The following is a 23,287-nucleotide window of genomic DNA, read 5'->3' as shown; positions in this document are numbered from 1 at the left end:
GGGGTGCCAAGATATCTCTTCTAAGTCTTGCAACAGTATCTGATCATGTGATCTCTTTGTACCTGATGATGACAAAAGCTTGTACATTTGCTGTTATGTTAAACTTATGTTAAAGTTTTTCTTTATTACCCATTCAAGCCGTCTCCAAGCATTATTAGTCTTTAACAGTATACATCTATATATAAATAAAATATACTGTCATATTGCCCTTTGAACAATGTATACTAGTTGCACTGCTATAAGTTGTAAATAATTTGGGGAATGTGGAGTTCACATTATGCTATTGAATTACTTTACCCACGAGCTGCGTGCTTCCATGCCTCGTGAAACATTTTTATTTATTTGCCCAAGCTACTGTAACTAACCTAAAGAGATCCCTATTTTTACATTTTAGTTAATTTTATAATAATAAATAAAGAATAAACATGAAAAACAAGAAATATAGTACTTACCCGGGTCTTCTTTTTTTTTGCTGTCAACTGTCAATGACACATACCCCTACTTTTTTTTATACAAACAATAGTAATACACTAAATAATTTTTATTGAATTCAATTATACACCAAATAACATAGAATAATAATATGCAAAATGCACACAATTTCCTCTAACTATCACAATTTTTCTGGCTTTCTAACTCTGTGACAAGAGCCATTATAAATTCATCCAAACTAATCGTTATCTTTCTTGTGAGAATGAAGCTTGTACTAAAAGAGAAATTTACAATTCTCCATTCAGAAAACAACATAATATAATACATCATTTGATAGATGAAAACCATGGCTTTATATTGGTTATAGATAATATAGAATTAAACATAAGAGAGAATTATTAACAAATCCTGAAAGAAAAGACATGACAGGTTGGTGTGACAAAACGGGTATGATTTTCTATTTGATAGCTCTGTAACCAAAGAAAACTGAAGGCTATAAAATTATGGTTTGTCTGAGCAATGATGATTTTATAATGAGTAATTTCGATTAACTTCATACTTATTGGAAGGGTGGCGAATAACACAGAGAAGAGGACATGCCTAGACAAAATGTATCACATGTGTCACACTAGGAGAAATTCAGGATGTTTTTAAATATTGCTTTATAAAATGAAGAATTTGAAACTATATACTATTAAAGTATGGATTATTAACTGAGACTTTATGTTATACCAATTAGTATGAAAATTAGTTTAATAAAATTTTGAATGTAAGTGACAAAAATATGACATATGTGCAGTAAATGATGCCCGGGTACATAGGGTTAATACTCAGAATTTAAACATGATAACCAATATGTGTACCAAATTTTTGTACATACATTTGACTTGTTTTAACATATCTTATTTTGAAACAAGTATATTGTGTGCTGTGCATTACTCAAATGTATTGCCAACAAGTCCCAGACATCTATTGTAAAGAATCTAGGTTCTACAAAACCTGACAGAGTTAATCAATTATTTTGTGACATTAATAGATTTTATCATAATTTCAATTAATCAGTTATTTTACATGACACCAATCAGCATAATCAATGTCATAGATTACTGATTATATCAATTAAATGGGCAACCATCCAGTTCTAGTGTCTCCTGCCATAAACATTTATTAAGTGGTCTTGTTGAAGTCAGCTGTGTCATTTCTACTATTGTATCTACCTTCAACCACATTTGAGGTTGAAGTTCATAGTGTCAATGCTCTTTCCATCAAAATATGTTTCACTAATTTGTTTTTTAGCTCTTTGAAAAATGTTACTTTAAAGTAAAGATCCAACAAATCAATGTAGATAAAATTTGGACTTTCCACCAAATCTGGTTTCAAGCAATCTCACAAGGGTGCTTCAAAGTGGTTTATGCTATCCTTTGAAAGATAGTGATGTAGAGTAATAACAATTGTGAAAATAATGTTTTTACTAACTTCATCAAATTGTTGCATCAATTTTAAACATGCCTTCAATAGTAATCATTGATTATTGTTGAGGTTGATAGTTTTGTTCTCAATAGCATAGAAGCATAGTTTCCCTTTGTTTAAAAAGCTTTTAAAGTAGATAGGACAAATTCCATCTTGTCTGTACATTTTGAATAAGTTTCTTTTGAGACATAATTAAAAATTTTTTTATATTTATTAATTATGAACATATTCCATACCGTATATTCCCGATATTAGCGATAAAATAATCAATATTTGGAAAAAATTTACAAAAAAACATAACATTCCAATAAACACTAATTTCATTCAAAAACTAGGCACAAAACTAGAATCCATATTATGTAAAAACTACACTGACAAACATACCAACAACATTATTTATAAAATACCATGCAACAACTGCCACAACTTTTTTATCAGAGAAACAAGCCAAAAAATGGAAACCAGATTCAATAAACACAGAAAAATACCTTCCCACATTTTTGTACACTACAAAACAAATAAACACAACATATTAAGTAAAGAAACAAAGGCAAACAAACGAAAAATTAAAGAAGCCCTACTTATAAAAGAACTCAAACCGAAATTGAACCAACATAAAGGAACACCTTTATACTTATATTAATCACCTAACATCTAACTGCTAGGCCCCGTACAATCTCGTACCTGTTCACATTCTAGTCCCTAAGACATGTGCCCAGTAACTGTCAGTTTCAAACTGTCTTTGATAACCTGAAGATGACCTAAGAAGGTCAAAACATTGTTCTTGTACTTTATTCTAATTAAAGTTCTTAATACCCATACTAGCCGTCTCTGCTTTACATTTTTACTTCAAGTGGGTTTCTCGTCATCATTATTAGGTAGAAAGAATGTTGTGGCAAATGCTCAGGAAATCTGATGGACCCCAAGTCATGTTTGAGAAAACACAGCGAACTATTTGCACCTAAAACGTTTAGTGGTAAGCTCAGTTCTTTCAAGGTTGGTTGGAGTTTGATATGTGCCAAGGAGAGTACAGCAGCGAGAAGTTAAGTTTTTGACAGATACATCTGTGGCAAGAACCCTAGATAACCTCATTATCTTTCAAACTCTTTGAGAGGGACCATTACTACAGCCACTGGATACTGAATTCATCTTGGTAATTGGAAACAGAGTAAACATTATAGGAAAAACAGATCTCTGGTTCAGTCTAGAAGGTACCACTCACAGAATGAAATTAATCATTTTTGATATCAGATCTGAAATTGGCATCTTCAGGATGGGATGTCCTACAAATCATCTATCAGTTTTTTGTGTGCAACAGGTCAGCTGATTTTCCAGTGCAGATGAGATTGAGCCCACGAACAGTGGAATGCATGAGTGTATATAATGGAGGAAATAATAGTACCTCCACTTACCATGCGGTGTTCTGAAGAGTAATCTATATCAAGACTAATGTGTCATTGCCATGTAATTCAGTTACAGAAGCTACACATGAAATAAACCATTTCTTGTCCATAAAACAGACAGCAGGATTAGTCTAAGATGGTATGTAGTCCCAGTGTTACTTTGAAATTACAGATGATTGGCTGTGCAGCTGGAATGGTTGTAAGCATCATAAGTAGAAGTAACTGATGGTAGCAGTAATGCTTGTGTTTCATCTGTTGTACAGCCAAACGCAAATATGCAGCTGATGACACATCTAAGTCATTGTTTGAGGATTGTGTTAACAGTTTATACTAAATGTAGTGAAAGAAACTCGGTAACTTGCTGAGTAAATATGCTAATGTACTTGTGAAACAAAATATTTGATTTGGTCAAACAACAGTGCCATGCATGTCTGGGCTGAGCTTACTTCAGCTTAGTTAATCATGCCAGTTTCAAACCAGAATGAAAGAGGAGAGTTGCTAGCCACCCGAGTGTAAAATTTCTTGGCTCATAGAAAATATGAAGATTTTTAAGACAGTAGTTAAGCCAGTTCAATTGTATGAAGTGGAGAAATAGGTACTGTGAAGGAAAGAAAGTTTGCTGGAAATGATATCCAATGGATGACAGCTGCTTAATTATCAAAGGACTATCCCTGATTTTTTATGATCACAAACTAAAAGAAAGTGGCACTCCTGCTTTCCAAACTATCAGGTGATGTACATTACATTGGGTGAGTTACACTTGATTATGAAAGTTAGAAAGGTTATTTGCAAAAGCAATGAATGAAGAGGCTTTACAATCTTTACTTTCCAATATATCGAATGATATTATGCAATGTATTTAACTACACTGTATGATTATCACTTGATCATTGAATATTAGGGTAATGTGGGTGAAAAATCAATAACTGAGATGGCATTGAACCCTAGCTTTCTGAGACATCGAATGAGTTTTCTGATGTGAAACACTATCATATGTTTCATAATAATCACTCTCATAGAACCCTAGGGAGAATACTGTCCAGCACTTGCTGGGTTATTCACTGATTTTCCAGAGAAATATGCCAGACTTAAATCAATAAGGGAATCCTGCTTTCTCCGAGTGTATTTGGAATACAGTAATAACAGCACAAATGTTAATCCTGGTAAATATACTTTTAATTAAAATGTCTGAATTCATCCCAAATTTCCCACAATATTTACTTTGTGAAGCATGAAAACTAAATGAGTCAAGGTTGACAACTCTTAGATGACACTAATGTTACTACCAAGCACAGCTTCAGCAGAAGACTTGAACATTACCAAAGTGATTTATGCATTAGCTGTAGGCAAACTGTATAAGCTACTAGAGAATTTAGTGATGTGTAGAATGATGTATGTATATGGCAATATATATGAAAACAAGTATGTATATAGTCTCAAACTCATTTAGGAACACTACGTGGAGCCACTCTTGCATGTTTTTTAAAACATATTAACACAAGGGAATCAATAACATGAAGAGTACAGTAAAAATACATAAATACGAGAAAAAAAACAATGAGCGCATGGAGACAACGTATTTGGTCTTGACATTATACATCAACGAATATGAGGTTAACTGCAACAACTGACCTGGAAAGTATTATTGGAAGATGCAGGGTACCTGCTATTTGTAAATTTTGATGCTGAAACACTTGGCAGGTAGCGAGTTTTTTCATGGAAGAGATAAAAACAGCAAAGAGATGTGCACTATGGCTAAAAAAAGTGAAAACTGTTTTATCTGGTGTCTCTCAGAAGCATGATGCAGAAAATATTTCAACTTGATCAAGTTGAAATATTAAAGCATAGGTAAATTATCAGTAGTCCATGAAATTTACAAATAATGGCTTAATTATCATAACACTTAAATACAAGTGATGATAATAAAGGGAGGTGTAAATTACCATCTGTGTGGTGAAACCTTGTAATTTACTCCAATTTCTTTAAATAGAAGATCCTAAAGAAAGACAATAGTAAGGTTGGTATTATTTAGTCCAAGACAGTTCAACTGTGTAGGATTCAGCTTGCAGTCTTGAACCCCTTATTTCCTACTGGAATGAGGCACTGTCTACATGACACCAGATGGTAGGAAAGTGATGAGATCAGATTATGGAGTGTGTTTTCATTGTCCATCATGGACAACACAGCCACAAGTAGTTGATGGAGTGGAAACCAGGGAAGCCCAAGGATTGAGAAATCCTCAGGTTCTCTGGACATATGTTCTATGGTGACACTGGGCATGAGTACAAGTTAAACTTGTAGATGATCACTTGACCAATATCTTTAAATATTTAATGTCAAGTTCCAGTCATGATCAGTCTCTCCTTCACCAAACAGCCAGTTAACTTAACCATTCCAATGACCCAAATGCCTTCTTCCTGATTTTTCACCAAAATAGCTTCTTCATATTCAACCTATGAAACCTCACAACTGTTCCAGGACATTAACAATTTCTTGTACAGTGAGAGGCCTAAAGTTGTCAACCAGACTGTAGGGACCAACCCTATTGTAGCTGTGGACAAGCCTATGGATGAATATCCATCATATATTGTTGAGATCACTGCATCAGTAAACAAGCTAGCCATGACATCACTAGAATCGAATCATCAACACCATCAACCTGGAGAAGCCTAGTCTTCACATAAACCAACAGTTGGTATCCTTACCATTGTTGATATCACTCATGGAAGAAGTGATGCCTGAAAGGCGGTAGGGCATGGTAACCTGTCCCATTACCATGTGGAGGCAATGACAGATGTGCTCACATCTCTGATGAGACCACTATATATGAAGAAAAGTTTTCTGGAACTAGTATCGTCCCATGGATTGTCCAAATCCCAGAAAGACGAAGGTTGTATGGAGCCCAAGAGGGCTTCTATGCCGATAGACATCAGCCTCACCTAAGACCATCAATGAGGGAACCTCTACATCTAGATCTAGATAAAATGCAACTGTAAAATCCTGTAGGATGAATGCAACTGTTACAAAAGAACCACCACAAGCCAAGAGACCCTGGGACCCATTCCAAGGGATGGTAATGGTGAAATTTCCAACCAAATCACCTACAGTGGTAATGCAACATCTAACACTTTAGCAGATGCCAGTGCTGAAAAGGCACTGTCAAGATATGGCTGTCAAATGTTTTTTTATTGCTAAGCATGAATCAACATAATTGGTTATCTGCTGTGCCCACCACAGGTATTGAAACCTGGTTTTTAGCTTTTTAGCATCATAAGTTTTCAGGCTTACTGTTTAGCCACAGTGAGTCTGGCAGCTGAATGAACCAAGGTATGGGCATTGTACACCAGGGAGGAAGATCGGGTAAAGAAGAAGAAGATAACCCCATTGACATGATATGAAGAGGAAAAGCAGTGCCTGAGAGTCAGGCTCGTTCACACCAAGAGAATCCCCAGGATGATCTGAAGACACTGACAGCAACCAATTGCAAGACAATAGTGGCCATAGAGAATTTGCTATCAGGATGAGATAAGTGAAGATGCACCCTCAATCACTCTTTAGGGTGTGTATATTTTATATTAGATTTATTATTTTATTGTAATTATATAGTCACTTTCATATTTTAATTTAGAGCATCCTCCAACATCTGCACTCATGAGCATATGTGACAGACAGGAGTCTAACCATTTTCTTCGTATCTTGTGCATGTATATACACTAAGTCCTTTTTTTTGTGTGTGTCTTGACATGAGCTCATCAGTGCTACCTATGAGCTGCGCAGCTGCACAGCAACCAATCAAATGCTGCATACTTCATTATACCAGCCACACACATCCTCGGTAACGGTGAGAAGTCTCAATACGTTGACAGCCTTAATGGCCCTGGCAATCAATAGGCCTAAAGCCCAAATAACCAACTGGTAGCATTGCAAAGCACCCTAATACTCTAATAAGTTTGATGTTCTAAAAATATCCTCCCCCCTAACGAAACATTGTCTTGATACTGGTGTACATGAAAAAATTCATTCTGCATATGGATTGAAAAAAATCAGAGGGAACAATGGCCCTCACTCTTTCATTCAAGTGTATGGAAGAAAAGGGAAGCTAAAATTTTGCATGTGTATATACTCTTGAAAATGTATTTCACTTTTCTTGTATTTTCATGAATATTAGGAACTTATAATGCACCACTGTTACCTTCAGCATATGAATGTGCATAAACAAGCAGTTAGCTTTCACTGTATTATTTTAAATTTAGTATTTTTAGATTTTGCATTGAAAAGTTTGATTTTTGTTCTTTAAAGTTAAAACATTTTCATTTTCACACATTCTCTTTTAACTTATTGCTTGAGATTTTGGTTACAATGTATTATATGTAAGTTTTTGTATGGTGCCATTTTGCTTTATCATTGTTTAGAGTTTTTCACTGTAATATTACATTGTTTTAAGGTTTATTTGTTTGTTTTGAATTTCGCGCAAAGCTACACGAGGGCTATCTGCACTAGCCATCCTTAATTTAGCAGTGTAAGACTAGATGGAATGCAGCTAGTCATCACCACCCACTGCCAGCTCTTGGGCTACTCTTTTACCAACAAATACTGGGATTGACCGTCACATTGTTATGCCCCCATGGCTGAAAGGGCGAGCATGTTTGGTGGGAGGGAGATTCGAACCCGCGACTCTCAGATTGTGAGTTGAGCACCCTAACCACCTGGCCATGCTGGGCCTGTTTTAAGGTATTTAATTTTTTCTTATAATACATATTCTTGTTTAATTAACTACAGAGTTTTGGATTTTTGTACATGCATTTTTTTATTTGTTGTGCTAGACTGCCTCTTTCAAGCAAGGGAAGCAGCATAGGATCAGCTTGAAATCACTGATAAAGGGTTTTACATTGTTTTTCTCTTTTTTATTTTTTAGTTTTGTAGTTAGTTTATTACTTTTCACTCTTAAATTTGGTAGGGTATATCTGTATTTTCATGCTTTTTACATTCATTTTTAGTTTTAATTAATGCTCACATAAGTGTATACTTTAGCTTTGTTTTTTTTCTACATTAAAGGGTACTTCTTTTTTTGTCATTCAAGGGTTATACTTAAATGTTCTTTGTTAAAGAGGTTTTACTTAACAAGTTTTTTTTATTGTTGAAATATTTACTTGTGTGTGTTGTACTGACATGATTAAAGAAATATTTTACTTCATTTTGAATAATGTATTAACCAGAGTTTTCCTTTTGTATGCTATATTGTATTTTTGATTCATAAATAAAGTTCTTATTAGTGTGTGCATTTTAATTGTTTTATAATGTATTAATTTATAAACTGTACTGAAAGATTTTGAATTAATTTACCTTTTATTAATAATTATTTTGCCATTTGAAAGTTTTTTTGTGTAAAATGTGGTAAGAAGAGGTTTTTTATTACTATTATTGTCATGGCATGTTCTTTTAAACCTTAGTTAAAGGGTTGAGATGTCTCTGGCATGTATATTAGAAGGGTCAACAGATGCAACATCCTTAGCTGGCCCACTAGATGATGTCTGTTTATATCTGATCTTTTTATTTTTACTTCAATAGGAATGTAAGGTGTACTAACTCATCCAATCCATCCATTACCAAATGTTCATCTGGATGCATGTACATGTGTTTGGAATAGTTTCACAGTAATAAGGTGATTTATATCACCTCTCTTGTCAGTGGATTGTCAGCTATAAACAGCTTACCCCATCTCTGGCTGTAACGTTAGGTATCTTGTAATTAATTGCCAATGCACTAATTACTGCAAGTGCATACACGATATCACATTTCATTTTAATAATTTTTTTTGAGGATATCAAAGTATTACATTTAAATGAATGTATACTATAACAATATTACAATTATTTTTAGGACCTGAGTACCACACACACACTAATTAAGTCTAAGGTTTTCAAGAATTCCTCTTTCATGACACTGAAGTTATTCAAAGTGCAAATTTTCCACAAGGTATGACTACATATATTACCCATTTTGGGGCTTGATAAATAAATGCTTTGGAATGGATAATATTTCATTTAGTTATTTCATCCCATAAAATCTTTACTATTGTTAGATATGCATGACTGTTTCCATTTAATTTAAATGCAAGAGTAATGATTAAATAGTGCAAATATTAAACTTAGTTATTTTTAGAACTGGACAGTATATTGCATATTTGTTTCCGTAACTGTTTACAAATCATACACTGTGTAGTTCAATAGTTGTGAATTGGTGATTGTTACATTATTTCTTCATGTTACTAGTATCTTTTGAGTTTTTCTCCTTGTTTTAATTGAGCATTATTGCATCATAATATCTAAGTGTGTGGAATGTTCTAGACCTCTATAATTGCATGTAGGAAATTTAGTTTGATAGTAAGATAGATTTAGACTGTGTGAATGTGAGTTTAGTCATAAAAAGCATATAGTGGCAATTTTTAAAGTGAAATTATCACAGATTGTATTATAATAACATAGTGGAGAAGAATAATTCATCTTGTTGATTGGGTTCTAAAGTAGTTGAACCAGCCTGTGTGGACTTTGAGAAATAAAAAAGACACACAATTATTTAAATCTCTGGATACAACTGTGGTAACCAACAGTTATAGTGGTAATTTTAAAGTGAAATTATCACAGACTTTATTGTAATAACAGAGTAGGAAGAATAATTCGTCTTGTCAAATTGTGTTCTAAGGTAACTGAACCAGCCTGTGTAGACTGTGACAAAGAAAGAGAGACAATTTTTTAAAGCTCTGGATACAACTGTTGTAACTAACAGTTATAGTGGTGATTTTAAAGTGAAATTATCACAGACTTTATTGTAATAACAGAGCAGGAAGAATAATTTATCTTGTCAAATTGTGTTCTGAAGTAACTGAACTAGCATGAGTGGACTTTGATGAAAAAAAGAGACAATTATTTAAAGCTCTGGATGGAACTATGATAATGTACAGTGTAATGAACATTTGAATATATGTTTGATTTGTTTTAATAAATCATTTTAAAACAAGTAGACTGTGTGCTGTTTGTTTGTTGTTGATATTTATTAACAAGTCACAGACACCTTCTGCAAAGAATCTGGCTCAAACGTAAAAATTGACAACTATATTTATTTTTGATAAATATTAACATAAAGCTTCATGAATAATTCTTTGATACTTGAATTTCATTGATATTCTAAAAGAAGTAGACATTTAAGTTGTAAATTTCCAACATGCTCAAGAAATTTTAAATTCTATACTGACATATTACATTTTCAAAGAGTATACATATAAATTGCTGTGTTGCTTTTTGTAATTTTTTTATGTATATATAACAAAATGAAAATCTCAGGTACTTTGATAACTTACAAGTAAGAATAGTAAGTGTTCAAACAAGAAATTGGACAGAAAATATGAACTGATACTAAATTCTGATCTGATTGAATTGGGTAAAAAGACTGAACACAAGTTTAATAATAAAACAGAAATGCTTCATTTATTTGTGTAAAACATCACTATAGCATACAAATACAACACAGGTGAAAAATGTATACAAAGATCAGAATGAAAATCTGAACAAGTGTCTGAATGAAAATGGGTAGGACATAAAATAAACCAGTTGACTGACAGATGCTACTAGAGAATAAGTTAATGCAAGATTGTAATCACAGTTCTACTTCTTAACTTCACATCTAAAAAATCTGACTATTTTTCATTGCAATTACAACACAGTTTAATTTTCACCAAATAAAGTGTAAACAGGCAAACTATGTGAGTGACCTTTTTGTGTTTTACCTAACTGATGATAGCTATTACTAATTTCAGTTGCTTATATTATCAGATTTTTATGTTATAACTAAGTTGTTTTAGCAAAGCCCAAAACAATGTATATGGTCATAAAATTTCAGAAAATAAGTATAATATTAAAGGAATAACAAGCATTTAATTTAATAATGCAAAAAAAAATGCTGTATTAGTCTATTGTTCTATAAAGATGAATAGTTTATACTGACTCATATTTTGGAAAAGCAGCAATTAAATGAATAAATATTTTGACTGTACCTCAAAATAAATAAACTTTTCTTTTTCCAAGTTTAGTACAGTAGTAAATTATACTATAAATACTATACTATAAATTATACTAGTATAGAGTTATAAAAACCCAACCAAGTTATCTAAGCTAACTGATATAACTCCCAACTACCACCCATTAAGTTTTCTGTAACTACCAATTTTCACACTTTACATGAGCCTTTATATGCAATAAGGTATTCATCCCCGCAAAAGTAGTGCCAAGTTGTTTGAACGACCTTATTAAAAACTAAAAATACTTATCAGAAACTATCAGCAAAAACTCATTAATTTTTATATTTATCACAAAATATTTTAATAAGTTTAATTAGACTTTCTTTAGTAAATCCATTAAATAATAATTTCTGCGTCAATATTTGAACATTAATAATGAAATATTGTAATTTATTACAACTTTTACAAAATTTTTTGTAAAAAATATATAATTATTAATGTGGTACTAATTAAGTTAAATTAGTGTTTTACAACTATAATGAGGGCTGGAATGACAACCTCAGGAGGTAAGTAAGTTTATCTTACTTACCCCCCAAATGGTAGTACCTTATTTTGTTTCTCTTGTACTTTGGAGAGCAGTCATCTTCCCACAACTGTCCGCAGGCATTGAAGGGTGATATAGATGTGGGACGTTGCAAACTTGAACACCCAAATCTCACTTTCCTAACTTGTATTTCTTTTGATGATTTCATCTGGTTTTTTATGAATTTCTTCATGTGAGACTGGTGAACAGAAGTTAAGACTGGCAGACAGTACATCCTCACTGCAATGTGAGTCCTACTTCTGCAGTCACCTCGAAACTCCACATTTGGTATCCCACATTATAGCCTGTACTTTGGTGATCCTTTTAATTTATGCAGTGTCTTTAATTTAATTTTGTTTTTGTTGGGGTTGTTTGTTCATTTAAACATTATTTATCACTTAACAGGTTTGGACTGGCTGTTTTTAATGTAGTCCTTCTTTTTGATTTTATTTTGCTTGACTGTTTAACCCTTTCAAGATGGTTCACGGGCGAAAGGCCATGTCATCTTGTTTGTTGATTCGCACTCAAAATTTTATTGAACTACTATTTCATGAATTTATGTCAATAAATTTGGTAACAAACTGTAGATTATAATTCAAATTTTAGTACTAGACATTACTCAATTTCTTAATTTAAAAGTAAATATTAAAAAAACAGATAAACATTGATTTTTGTGTGTCATGTGGTGTGTTCAATACAGCACTGGTTCAAATTAAATGTTTGTGAAGTCAAGATACTACGTCTATAGTTTAGTATAAATTAGAAACTCAAATTACCAATATTGACAAGCTAGAATATGAAATAAGAATGTCTTATCTTTTCTATTTGCTAAAATATTGCTCATATAATAAATTAAACCAGTGGCACCCCACCTCTTTCCATTTTTGGAAACACTCCCATATATACACTTACTTTTATATATGACATGAAGCTCACAATGTCCTCCTAGTGGCTTTCTCAGCCATGTTAACAGGCTTGGATGCCATTTCTTTCTTTTGAATCAATATTTCAAGGAGGTAGGGTGTGTCTTTAGTCTGCTCGAAATTTCATATTTTTTAGACTAAAATACATCTTAGTTACTAGGCTTGATAAATTATAGTGGAATTGTATGGTATTGATGTAGTAATTTATAATTTTTTAGTTATTCAAATGTATATATAAGACCCCAAAAAAATTATTTTGTTTCATATCCTCCGCGTGCAAAATTTTTAAAGGCTTAGCAATGTATTATTGTTTGCTTTACTTCTTTAGTTACTGTTCTATGTTTTAAGAAAAATAAGTTTAAGAACTTATTTCAAAATAGCAATAATCTATATACATATTGTTACGACAGTGGGGTCACATGAGGAGTATTCTAGAAGAATCGATAGTGTGTTACGACAGCGGGAGTAACCTGACGTTGGTAGCACATGTTGAGAGTCTTAGAAGTTTCTAGAACAGGCAGTATTATCGTATATAAGTGCACTAGACAGTGAGAGAGACAGACGGAGTCGAAGCAGTAGTGGAGACAGAGACGGAGGCAGAGACGTAGCGGAGACGAAGCAGGCAGATAGCAAGAAAGACAGCGATTACGGTCGGCGGGAACTGAGGATAGTAGACACAGAGATCGGAACTATAGCTTGCGGGGACGAACAATTAAGTCTAAGCGCGATAGAAAGTGAGTGAATTGTTGTGAACTATAGTGTGTGTAACTGTGAAAATTAAGTACATTACAAAGTTGTATTGAGGAAGAATAAACAAGTTTTATAAAGGAAGGACTTGTATCTTAGAAGAATTAACAAACAAACATACAGAGACGTAACAATATATAATGTATAATAATTGAAATGTGACTGTATTTTACAAAATACTAGTCTACTAGAACACAGCCAAGACAAGTTACTTTGTATAGACCAAAGGTCAGTTTTATGTTACTTGATATTGTAACATGAGTGCACGTGAGCCGCGTCATTGTAACTTCTGTACTGTTAGCCAGGCACGACTCAAAGGTCAATATAATAAAAATAATAAATGTATAATGTTATGAGATTTCAGCTATTTAGTCTAAACAATTATGTTTTCGTGTTATAATTTGTGTTCATTCTAGAATGAAAGAGGCATAATTTTTATTTATTTCCTAATTTTTTATGGTGGTTGTCAGATCGGTCAAATCTACCAAAAACACATACAAAGATTAATTACTGAATATCCAGATAAAATATAAAGTTTTTTCTTAAGATATGTTTGATAACTACCAGAAAATTATAAAGATTTTGCTTGTGAAGCATTGTGTTAATAAAACCCCTATGTCCATGGGACTATCTCACACATAACTGAAAACACCTTCAATAGTTCAGAAATCAATGTACAACTACAAAGTCTGGTCAAAAGAGTACACTACATAATAAACAAAAATGTGCCAACAAGTATCACTAATGAAAAAATACAAGAACTATATACATAAGATATCATAACAACATGTTCAAGAATATACTTTGTAAAACCAACACCCTAACTTCACTAATAAAACAGGTCAGAAATCACAAAAATCAACAAATAATGTAATCTCACATGGAGTACTCCTTTGGTATAAGTACAACAAAGTAGAAGAATGCAAAACTACAAATATCTTTTTCAGACAATGTTTCAGTTGTCAAAGATTTAAACATTATACTGATACATAACATTTGCAAACCAAGTGTCTCAGATGCCTTAAAAATGTATTAAAGAAAAAGCCAAATGTGCAAACTGTGTAATCACTGTGTCATTTTCAGGTTGCAAAAAATACATAAACATAAGGAAAGTTATACTAAACAAATACAAAACACTGCTTCCAAACCCATAGATAAAGAAACACACTATTCCATATATACTGACAAACTTTCCATATTTCACAAAAAACAGTCAATAAGAAATACAAGCAACAGTCAGAATCTATCACATGTGCAACCACCCATGCACAAAGACAATAAAACAGAAGCACACAATCAAAAAGAAAATCTAGTATCATGTTTCATTGGCATAATCTTTGCCCTTAGAAAAACCAAACATTTCAAACTAAACTTAAAATGTTCGACAAGAACTTTAACACCATAATTAATACCGAGTGGCTAGATCATACACTAACCTATAGAGATTTGGACAAAGAATATGAGACAAGATAATGGTGATTTCACATTAAATAACTACAGGTACAGGACATAGCATTAAAGAACAACACAGACCTCATCTTATTAAAGGAAACACTGTTAAACTCAAAAGTCAAATCAAATAAACTTAGGTACATAACCATAAACCAAGACAAACGAGGTATTTCAATTTTTCATAAACATATATCAATATAACACAATTAAATCAGTTGAAGAGTTCACTAAACAATAACTTCATAGCAATAGATTTACTTTCCAACTGAAACAGCAAAATAACTATCACAGAAGTTAATTGTAAACTGATACATACTACAGAAAAAATTAATCCTACATCACCTTAGCTACAATAGCAAACTAGTAATAGTTGATGATCTGAACTCTAAACATCAAGCCTTTAGTTGCAGCAAACACAATACAAATGGAAAACAACAGTTATAAATATTAACCTAATTCTTCTAAAAAACCACATACCAACACACCTTGTATCATGCGCAGTAATGCATACCTGGGGCGATAGGGTTAATGTGCATAGAGTGACAAAGAGGTTTCTGCAAATGAAAATTGAATTACTTATAAGTAATTAATTACTTATATATTTATTTACTTTGAAATAACGATAATTGGCATTTATATGCAATGCTATTAACTTAGCTGTAAAATTATTAATGCATCAACTACAAAAATAATGTTACCTCATTAGAAGGTTACCTTCTAATGTTAGAAGGATCCTGAATGCTCGAGCGTTTACTAGTTTTCGGTATTCTTTTATATATAAGACGGTCAAGACGTGACGGCAACAAGGTAATGCTGTGTAATTGAACTGCAGACAGAGAGAGAATATTGTTGAGTCGAGCACGCGAGACGTTCGTTGTGAATTATAGCATTTGTTATATTGTGACTGTGGAAATTAAGTGTATTACAAAAGTTGTATTCAGAAAGAATAAACCAGTTTTATTTAAGAAAGGACTTGTATCGGTAAAGTTTCTTCGGGAAGAAATTATACAGAAAATTAACTAACGAACGGAGGCATAACAATAATAACATTATTATTATCATACTCAAGAGCTTAACATGAATACAACACCACTAACTTCAAAAACACCATCAACCATGCTCTACCAATATATTGTGCCTGTTCCCCAAACCATTATATTGCTTGAATGCTGTCTTAGCATATATTTACACCTTCCCAGTCTACGCAATGAAGTTATGAAAGTTTTCTTTATGTTATTAGTAGTCATCTGTGCATTTCTGTTGAAGTTTTGTTACGTAATTCTGTATAAGTCGCACATTGTGTATGTAGTTTAATTGTTGTACTAGGCTTTTGTAATATTGTTGACGACATCATCTTACTCAAAGCTTCTAAGTTTTTCTCATTATGAGTTATGTTGTTACTAGAGGGCTTGATATTTCTAGATTTTTCTGTCGCATGTTATAAATATGTGCAGATACAGAAGGATGTTAAGTTAATGAAAGGGAAGTAGACTGCTTGTCAGTTTAGCCATAATGGGTGATTTCTAAGTTGAGTTTTACAGTTTGTATTGTAACAACAGAGTACAGGAGAATAACTTGTCTTGTCAAAAGATGTAATTGAACTTGCGTGTGTGGACTTTGATGAAAAGGAGACAATTAATTAAAGCTCTGTATACATCTGTAGTAACCAACAGCTATAACAGTGACTTTAAAGTGAGTATCACAGCCTTGTATTGTAACAACAGAGTAGAGGAGAATAACTTGTCTTGTGAAAAGGTGTTCTAAAGTAATTGTAACCTGCTTGTGTGAACTTTGAGAAAAAGGTTTGGTTTGAATTTTGTGCAAAGGTACACGAGAGCTATCAGTTCTAGCCATCCCTAATCTAGCAGTGAAAAACTAGAGGGAAGGCAGTTAGTCATCACCATCCACCAGCAACTCTTGGGCTGCCCTTTTGACAATGAATAGTAGGATTGACTATCACATTTGAATGCCTCCATGGCTAAAAGGGTGAGCATGTTTGGTGGGTCATGCCAGGCCCTTGAAAAAAAGCAGACAATTATTGAAAGCTCTGGATATAACTGTGATAACCAATAGTGTAATGAATTTTTGTACACATGTTTTACTTGTTTTAAAGATATTATTTCAAACCAAGTGATTGTGTGCTGTCCATTTAATGTTAAAATTCATCGCCAGAAAGGCACTTACTGTATAAAAACCTAACAGTTTCTCAAAAGCATTGGCCTAGGTAGTAGTCTATCTACAGTTTTAGTCAATGAGGAAGTTTCTTATCACTCATAAATACTTTCTTATTAACAATCACTCATAAATACTTTCTTATTAACAAAGTGGCATGGTAAACAGATGGTGCAAGTCACAATGTAGAAGGAAATTTAGTCTTCAAAAATCATTAAATCTGTTGTCAAAAAGTGAAATTTTATCACTTACTACTTATGGTTCATATTTATGTGTAGAACTAAAAAAAGATGTAAATTTTTCTCTGGTTTCAGTAATGGTAAAAGCATAATGTATTGGTTTTGAAATGTCCTTTATTCATACAGTAATCCTATATTTATATTGGAATTTCAAGAATATGCTAAATTAATGCTTCTAATTTATTTTTTGGCAAAAGTATCAGTTTATTCTAAAATTTAAAGAAGGTTTATTCTATAAACTAAGAGGATTTGTCTCTGTTTTCTTGTACTTTAGTATTTTTTGTAAATAGCTCAGGAGAATATTGTAGTTATACTTGAATATATTTTAAGTCAAGGAGAATCTTAGACTTCAGTTTAGAATACATTAAAACCCATCAGCTTTTGATCCAAGCTTACTTTTTCTACCATAGGTACTTCCAGTTTTCTAATGCAACACCAACTTATGAAGCCACCTGATGCCCCTGTTCATAACAGTATCAATATTAAAATACTCAAAATGTAAATAAATCTAAACAAATTTCACCAAGTGATTTCAATCCCTTAAATGCTATTGTGAAGTTTCATCTTAAGGTCTGACAAATGCACTCTTGACAGTTTTCTGACAGAAGTTTTAAAACTGCAGTTTTTCTAAGAGTCCCCCAGTAGTTCAGCAGTAACCTTTAGAGCTTATAATACTAAAATTTGGGAATTTATCCTCACAGCAAATATGATACAGATTGTTGAATATACAAGACTGTTTAGCTTAATAGTTATTATATATTTTATTTAGTGATTTAATATTTAATGATTATTTAGTTTTCATAACAAGTGTTAAAAGTTAATTATTTTAAAAGTAATAGTTATGACAAGTTTGTTTCGTAACTCTGTACGAGTCGTATGCTGTGTATGTAGTTTGATTGTTGTACTAGGCTTTATTAATATTGTTGAAGTTATATTACTTGAAGCTTCCAAGTTTTTTTAGTAATATTGTTGCTACTAGAGGGCTAGATAGTTCTAGATTTTTCTGTTGCATGTTATAAATATGTGCAGATACAGCAAGTTCAGGAAAATAGAAAAAAGTTAGTTAGTGAAAGAAAGCATGAAGTTAGCTGGTGTGTGAGTGATTAATAGGTGATTTCTATAGTGTGTTTCACAGCTGTATTGTAACAACAGAGATAGGAAAAATAATTTATCTTGTCAACTGGGTGCTAGAGTAATTGAATCAGCCTGTGTACACTTTTGACAAAAAAAGGAAAGGATTATTTAAAGATCTGTATACAACTGTTGTAACTAACAAAAGAAGTGAATTCAGAAAAAGTTGAGTTAGTGTAAGTGAAGTTAGACTGCATGATTGTTAGTTTAGCCGTAACGGGCAATATTTTAAAGTGAGTTTCATAGTTTAACAGAGATAAGGAGAAAAATTTGTTTTGTCAAATGGTAAATGAACCAGCCTGTGTAAAATTTGACAAAAAGTAGACAATTATTTGAAGTTCTGTATACAACTGTGGTAAGCCATGTGGTAAGTGAATGTATTGCAGATTGTGCAGTAAGAAATAGAGTAGAAAAAAAATAATTTGTCTTGTCAATTGGATTCTAAAGTAATTAAATCAGCTGCATGGATTTTTGACAAGAAAAGAGAATTATTTAGAGTTTTAGATACAACTTTGATATACATTAGTGTAAATAATTTTTGTAGATATGTTTGACTAGTCTTCAATATATTATTTTAAAACAAGTGGATTGTGTGCTGTCCATTTATTATTCAAATTCATCACCAAGTCACAGACACCAACTGTAAAAGAATCCCAGCAGTCATATCCAAAACCTGACACATATTAATCACTGTGTAGCTTTACACTGCAATAACAATAATAACTAATAAAGGTATTCTAGATAAATGATACTTCATTACATATATCCAACACATTTTAAGAAAATACTAATCTTTGCATTTTTAACTAAGCATAGAATACACTTCAACTTGTAAGTAAAATTAATAAAGAAAACATAATATAAGAAAACTGTCATGCTAGAACCTAAGTTCGGTGTTTGATCATGGGATATAAGATAGTATAATAAAACTATGAAAATGTAATTCAAATTGTAAACGGTAAGCAGCTAATAAGAATAAAAACATCTCACCCTTCCAATTAGTTTATCCTTTGTAGTTCTTTTTAATGAATTTTTTGAACCAGAATCCTGTGGAATTTCATCATCATAAGCCCAAACTCCAATATTAAGGTATTTTAAGTGGCTGGTAAGATGGAAGATAAAATTTTCTTTCCATAGTGGTTCCTGTTTGGAGCAGGTAAAACATATTAGGTACAAAATGTGATAGATATTTTTGGAATAAGATATTAGATACAGATTGCTATTCTTTAGTTTGGTAATTTGTGTGATACTAAGTCACATTAATTTTCAGAATACTATTACGCTAACAAGCTCAGGACTAGCATAATTAAAAAAAAAAAGCAAATTTTGTGATAAGCAAAATACGCACAGACATATACTGGTTCAGGTATAGTACAATGTATACACAGGCAAAATTCTGTCAATTCTCACTGGTACTGACTGTTTATACTTTTTCAATAGCTGGTTTTCAATGCCACAACTTTTTTGGCTTGAAGTGGATATAGAAGCTGCTTTAAGTAATACAGCACATAAGTATAAACATGTCCTGAGATGATGAGTACCTGTACATTGTTGTGAAGATTTTGACCACTGACTGTTTGATATCAAATGAATAATTTTGTAGCAGAAAAAATCTAATAATGAATTAATACTTTTTTAAACTTAATTTTATATTTTTGTGTATAAACCTTAAAATTGCATACACAGCATGATCTGCCTAAGTATTAGTCTATGTATTTCAAACTATAAATTTTATAGTCATGTAGAGGCAAAATGTGCTAAGGTCTCTACAAAAAAAAACTGCACTTTGTATTTATTTCAAGTAACCCCTTTTCTTATTCTTGAAGGTTAACATTTTCCTTACCTGAAAATGTATTTTTGATATTCACCTCACAGAATAACATGATCTCTCACATATCTGCCTAACAGATTTGCATGTCACTAGCCTTGAGCTAACTCTTACCTAAAAATTGCGTTTAACATGAACTGTGTTAGTGTATGACGACATCATCATGCAACTGGTAGCCTTCCATCAATAAGAGTGATGCAACCTCTTTGCACAGTAACGCTCTTGAAGCACTTGCACTCGAAATAACTTCATTCTTAAACAAGGCTAGAATAAAGTTCATCAGAAGTAGGGATGATGGTTGAAAAGATGAGCACCTCACCTCCACACATGGAATAGCTAGAATCCCACACTGAAATGGTGGAAGGACCTGTACAAACTTCAGAAAGCACCCAAAGGGGAATCTCAGAGAGTGTGACACCCAATGGCAAGTGCTCCACAGGGGCATACCTGTGGGAGACTGCATCTCGTTTCAAGCAGGGTATACTTTTCACCTGAAAGGAAAAGAGAGAGAGACAGAAAAAAGAGTCCGAAGTGTCGCAACGATGGGCAGAATTTTTGCAAGATTAACTGAGCACTCACCCACAAATGGTCCAGAAGCCAAGAAGAGTAGTGTGGTTAGGGCATGATCAGACAGTACTGTGCATGTCTCACCTCGAATAAACTGGAGAAAGCAAAATGGGCATGACAAAAACCTTCCTGCTGTTTGAGAAATGACTTGTACTACATAAACTGTGCTGCTGCCTCCCTACTTCCAACCGTAATGATCTCTACAAAGTCACTGAGGGACTCTCCAAGGTCCACCACCCCAGCAGATAGCAACTGCTAAGTGGCAAGGGTCTCCCATGTTCCACTTGAAAATATGGGTGGAGAAATTATGATGTAGAGACCCATAAAAGTACCTGGATCCTATCAGACAGAGAGTGGACGAAGCATCAAAGGTATATACATCTAAACAATAGCAAGAACAGGTGAGAAGGTGAAACAAAGTATGTCTTCTGAGAAAGATGGTATAAAGAACAGGAAGCTAACAGCTCAAACAGTGTATGTGTGAGTGTGTGTAAAACCAATTAAGGTCACAGTAAAGCATGGGAGTTGGACAAGGGGATCGGTGAAGAAATAAGGATTGGAACAAAGTGAAGAAGACAGAGGAAAATAACCCGTGTTGGTAACAGGAAAGGTAAGATTCAGTTGATAAAGCCACCCAATAATCAGGTAAGGTAGACTGACAATCCATGGCTGAACAACCATATAAAAAATGCCAAAGTGTGGGATGGCTTGGAGAGAAGGAGTGTCAGATGAGCCAACATTATAAAATTAACCACTTTCTTTGACGGACAAAGTTGAAGGATATCAGGAATAGGATAAGAAGAAGAATTGAAAAATCCAGTCCTCTGGGCAATGGCCTAGACAAATCCCATACATGAGTATGAACCCATGGGTGAAAAAAAGAGATGTGTGAGGTTGGAGCAAGAGAGAGAGAGGAAATGGGGTAGAGGAAGAGGGGCCTAAATGCCAATTGACAAAACAGAAGATGCCAGGGTTATGCAGGCCAAAGAGGTGCAACTAACAGGAACTGAAAAAGAGTGTCACAGATCAAGACGAGGACATGAAAAGGAGGATAGGCATACAGAAAAAGAAGATATCTGTCCTGTCTAACAACATCAAATGCCAGGGCCAAAGGATGAGGAAATAGGAACCAGAAGGTATTGGTATTGAGGGAAATGGTGAAGGCATTGAAGAGGGGTATGCACAACTGAGAGTAAACCCTGTAAAATCTGAAGGTAGAGAGATCACTCTATGGGTGGAATCCAATCCAGCCATCAGGTTCAGAGCCCCTAGAACATGATATGCTATGAGATGTACCTGATGGGAATGAGCCCAAAATAGCAGGTCCAATGCATGGAAGCAAAGATTCCTGAAATATTTACCTCTATAAAAGTTGATAAAAGAATGACTGGGAAATTGCCGGAGTGGACCATAACCAATCAATCCATGAGAAGAGGAAAGAAATGAACTGTGAAAAGTTCAAGTATGGTGATGTGGAAGAAACATGCACCCCAACCCCATAAAAGCATCTGTGAAAAGATGGAGATCCAGTCAGGGAGATGCCCACCATTATATTGGCATGGTTGAGCCACCAAAGTAAATCCTCAAAAAGAGAAGAGTGGAGGTGCACTATTGAAGACAATGGATCCTAAGAGAGGTTCCACTGGTATTGCAAGGTCCACTGCAGTATGTGCATGTGGCCTAATGGAATGAGTAGTTTTAGTGAAACCAGACTTTCACAAAGTAAAAGAACCTAGAATCTAGTGTGCAGGGCATAAATGACAAATGCAAATCTTGGTGACAAGACATTCCACTGCTTACAGCTGAAGAGGTGAAGGCTAAGCCTGACTGAGATAAATGTTGAAGAATATGTCTAGATGTATCAAATATTAGGTAGGCATGAGAAAAGACTTGAAATGCTTGACTAGCTAACCCAGCCGAGCAGCCTCCTGAAGAAAAATGGAGATGTGAGAGGAGTCCTCCTGAGAAGGGGTTAAGATAAGCCAATCATCCATCTAATAATTGAATCTCAGCCCCAATCCGTGAATATGGTGAGCAAATGCCCCATGGCATGAATGAAGATGTAATAAGCGAATGCAGTGTCAAAGAAAAGAGCATAGAACTGGAAGATTCAATTCTGATGTAAAGAACAGAAAAAAATGTCTGGAGGATGTGGGCAATCAAAATGTTTAAAGAAGTATCCAACACATCAACTTTGATCATCCACAAACTGGGTAAAAAGGCCCATTGGAGAGAAAAGAAAAAATTCATTTAGAACCACTACATGACTAAAAACAACTTGAAAAATGACAGGTTTATAACCAGAAGCCATTACCCAGTCTTTTTG

The 23,287-nt window shown here is 33.5% G+C and overlaps 1 protein-coding gene across 1 annotated transcript in view; it reads right to left on the bottom strand.

The window, feature by feature from the left end:
• Nucleotides 1-23,287, bottom strand: part of LOC106468685 (PDZ domain-containing protein 8-like) — a 118,757-nt gene that overhangs the window by 77,026 nt on the left and 18,444 nt on the right. The window contains exon 4 of the mRNA XM_022397050.1: nt 19,557-19,709. Within this exon, the coding sequence (XP_022252758.1) occupies nt 19,557-19,709 (153 nt within the window). The remainder of the gene's footprint in view (nt 1-19,556; nt 19,710-23,287) is intronic.

The sequence above is a fragment of the Limulus polyphemus genome, unplaced genomic scaffold, assembly GCF_000517525.1.
Source record: "Limulus polyphemus unplaced genomic scaffold, Limulus_polyphemus-2.1.2 Scaffold3112, whole genome shotgun sequence".
NCBI classification, from domain to species: Eukaryota; Metazoa; Arthropoda; class Merostomata; order Xiphosura; family Limulidae; genus Limulus; species Limulus polyphemus.
The sequence above is the reverse complement of the archived record's forward strand: the minus strand, read 5'-3'. Positions and strand labels throughout refer to the sequence as shown.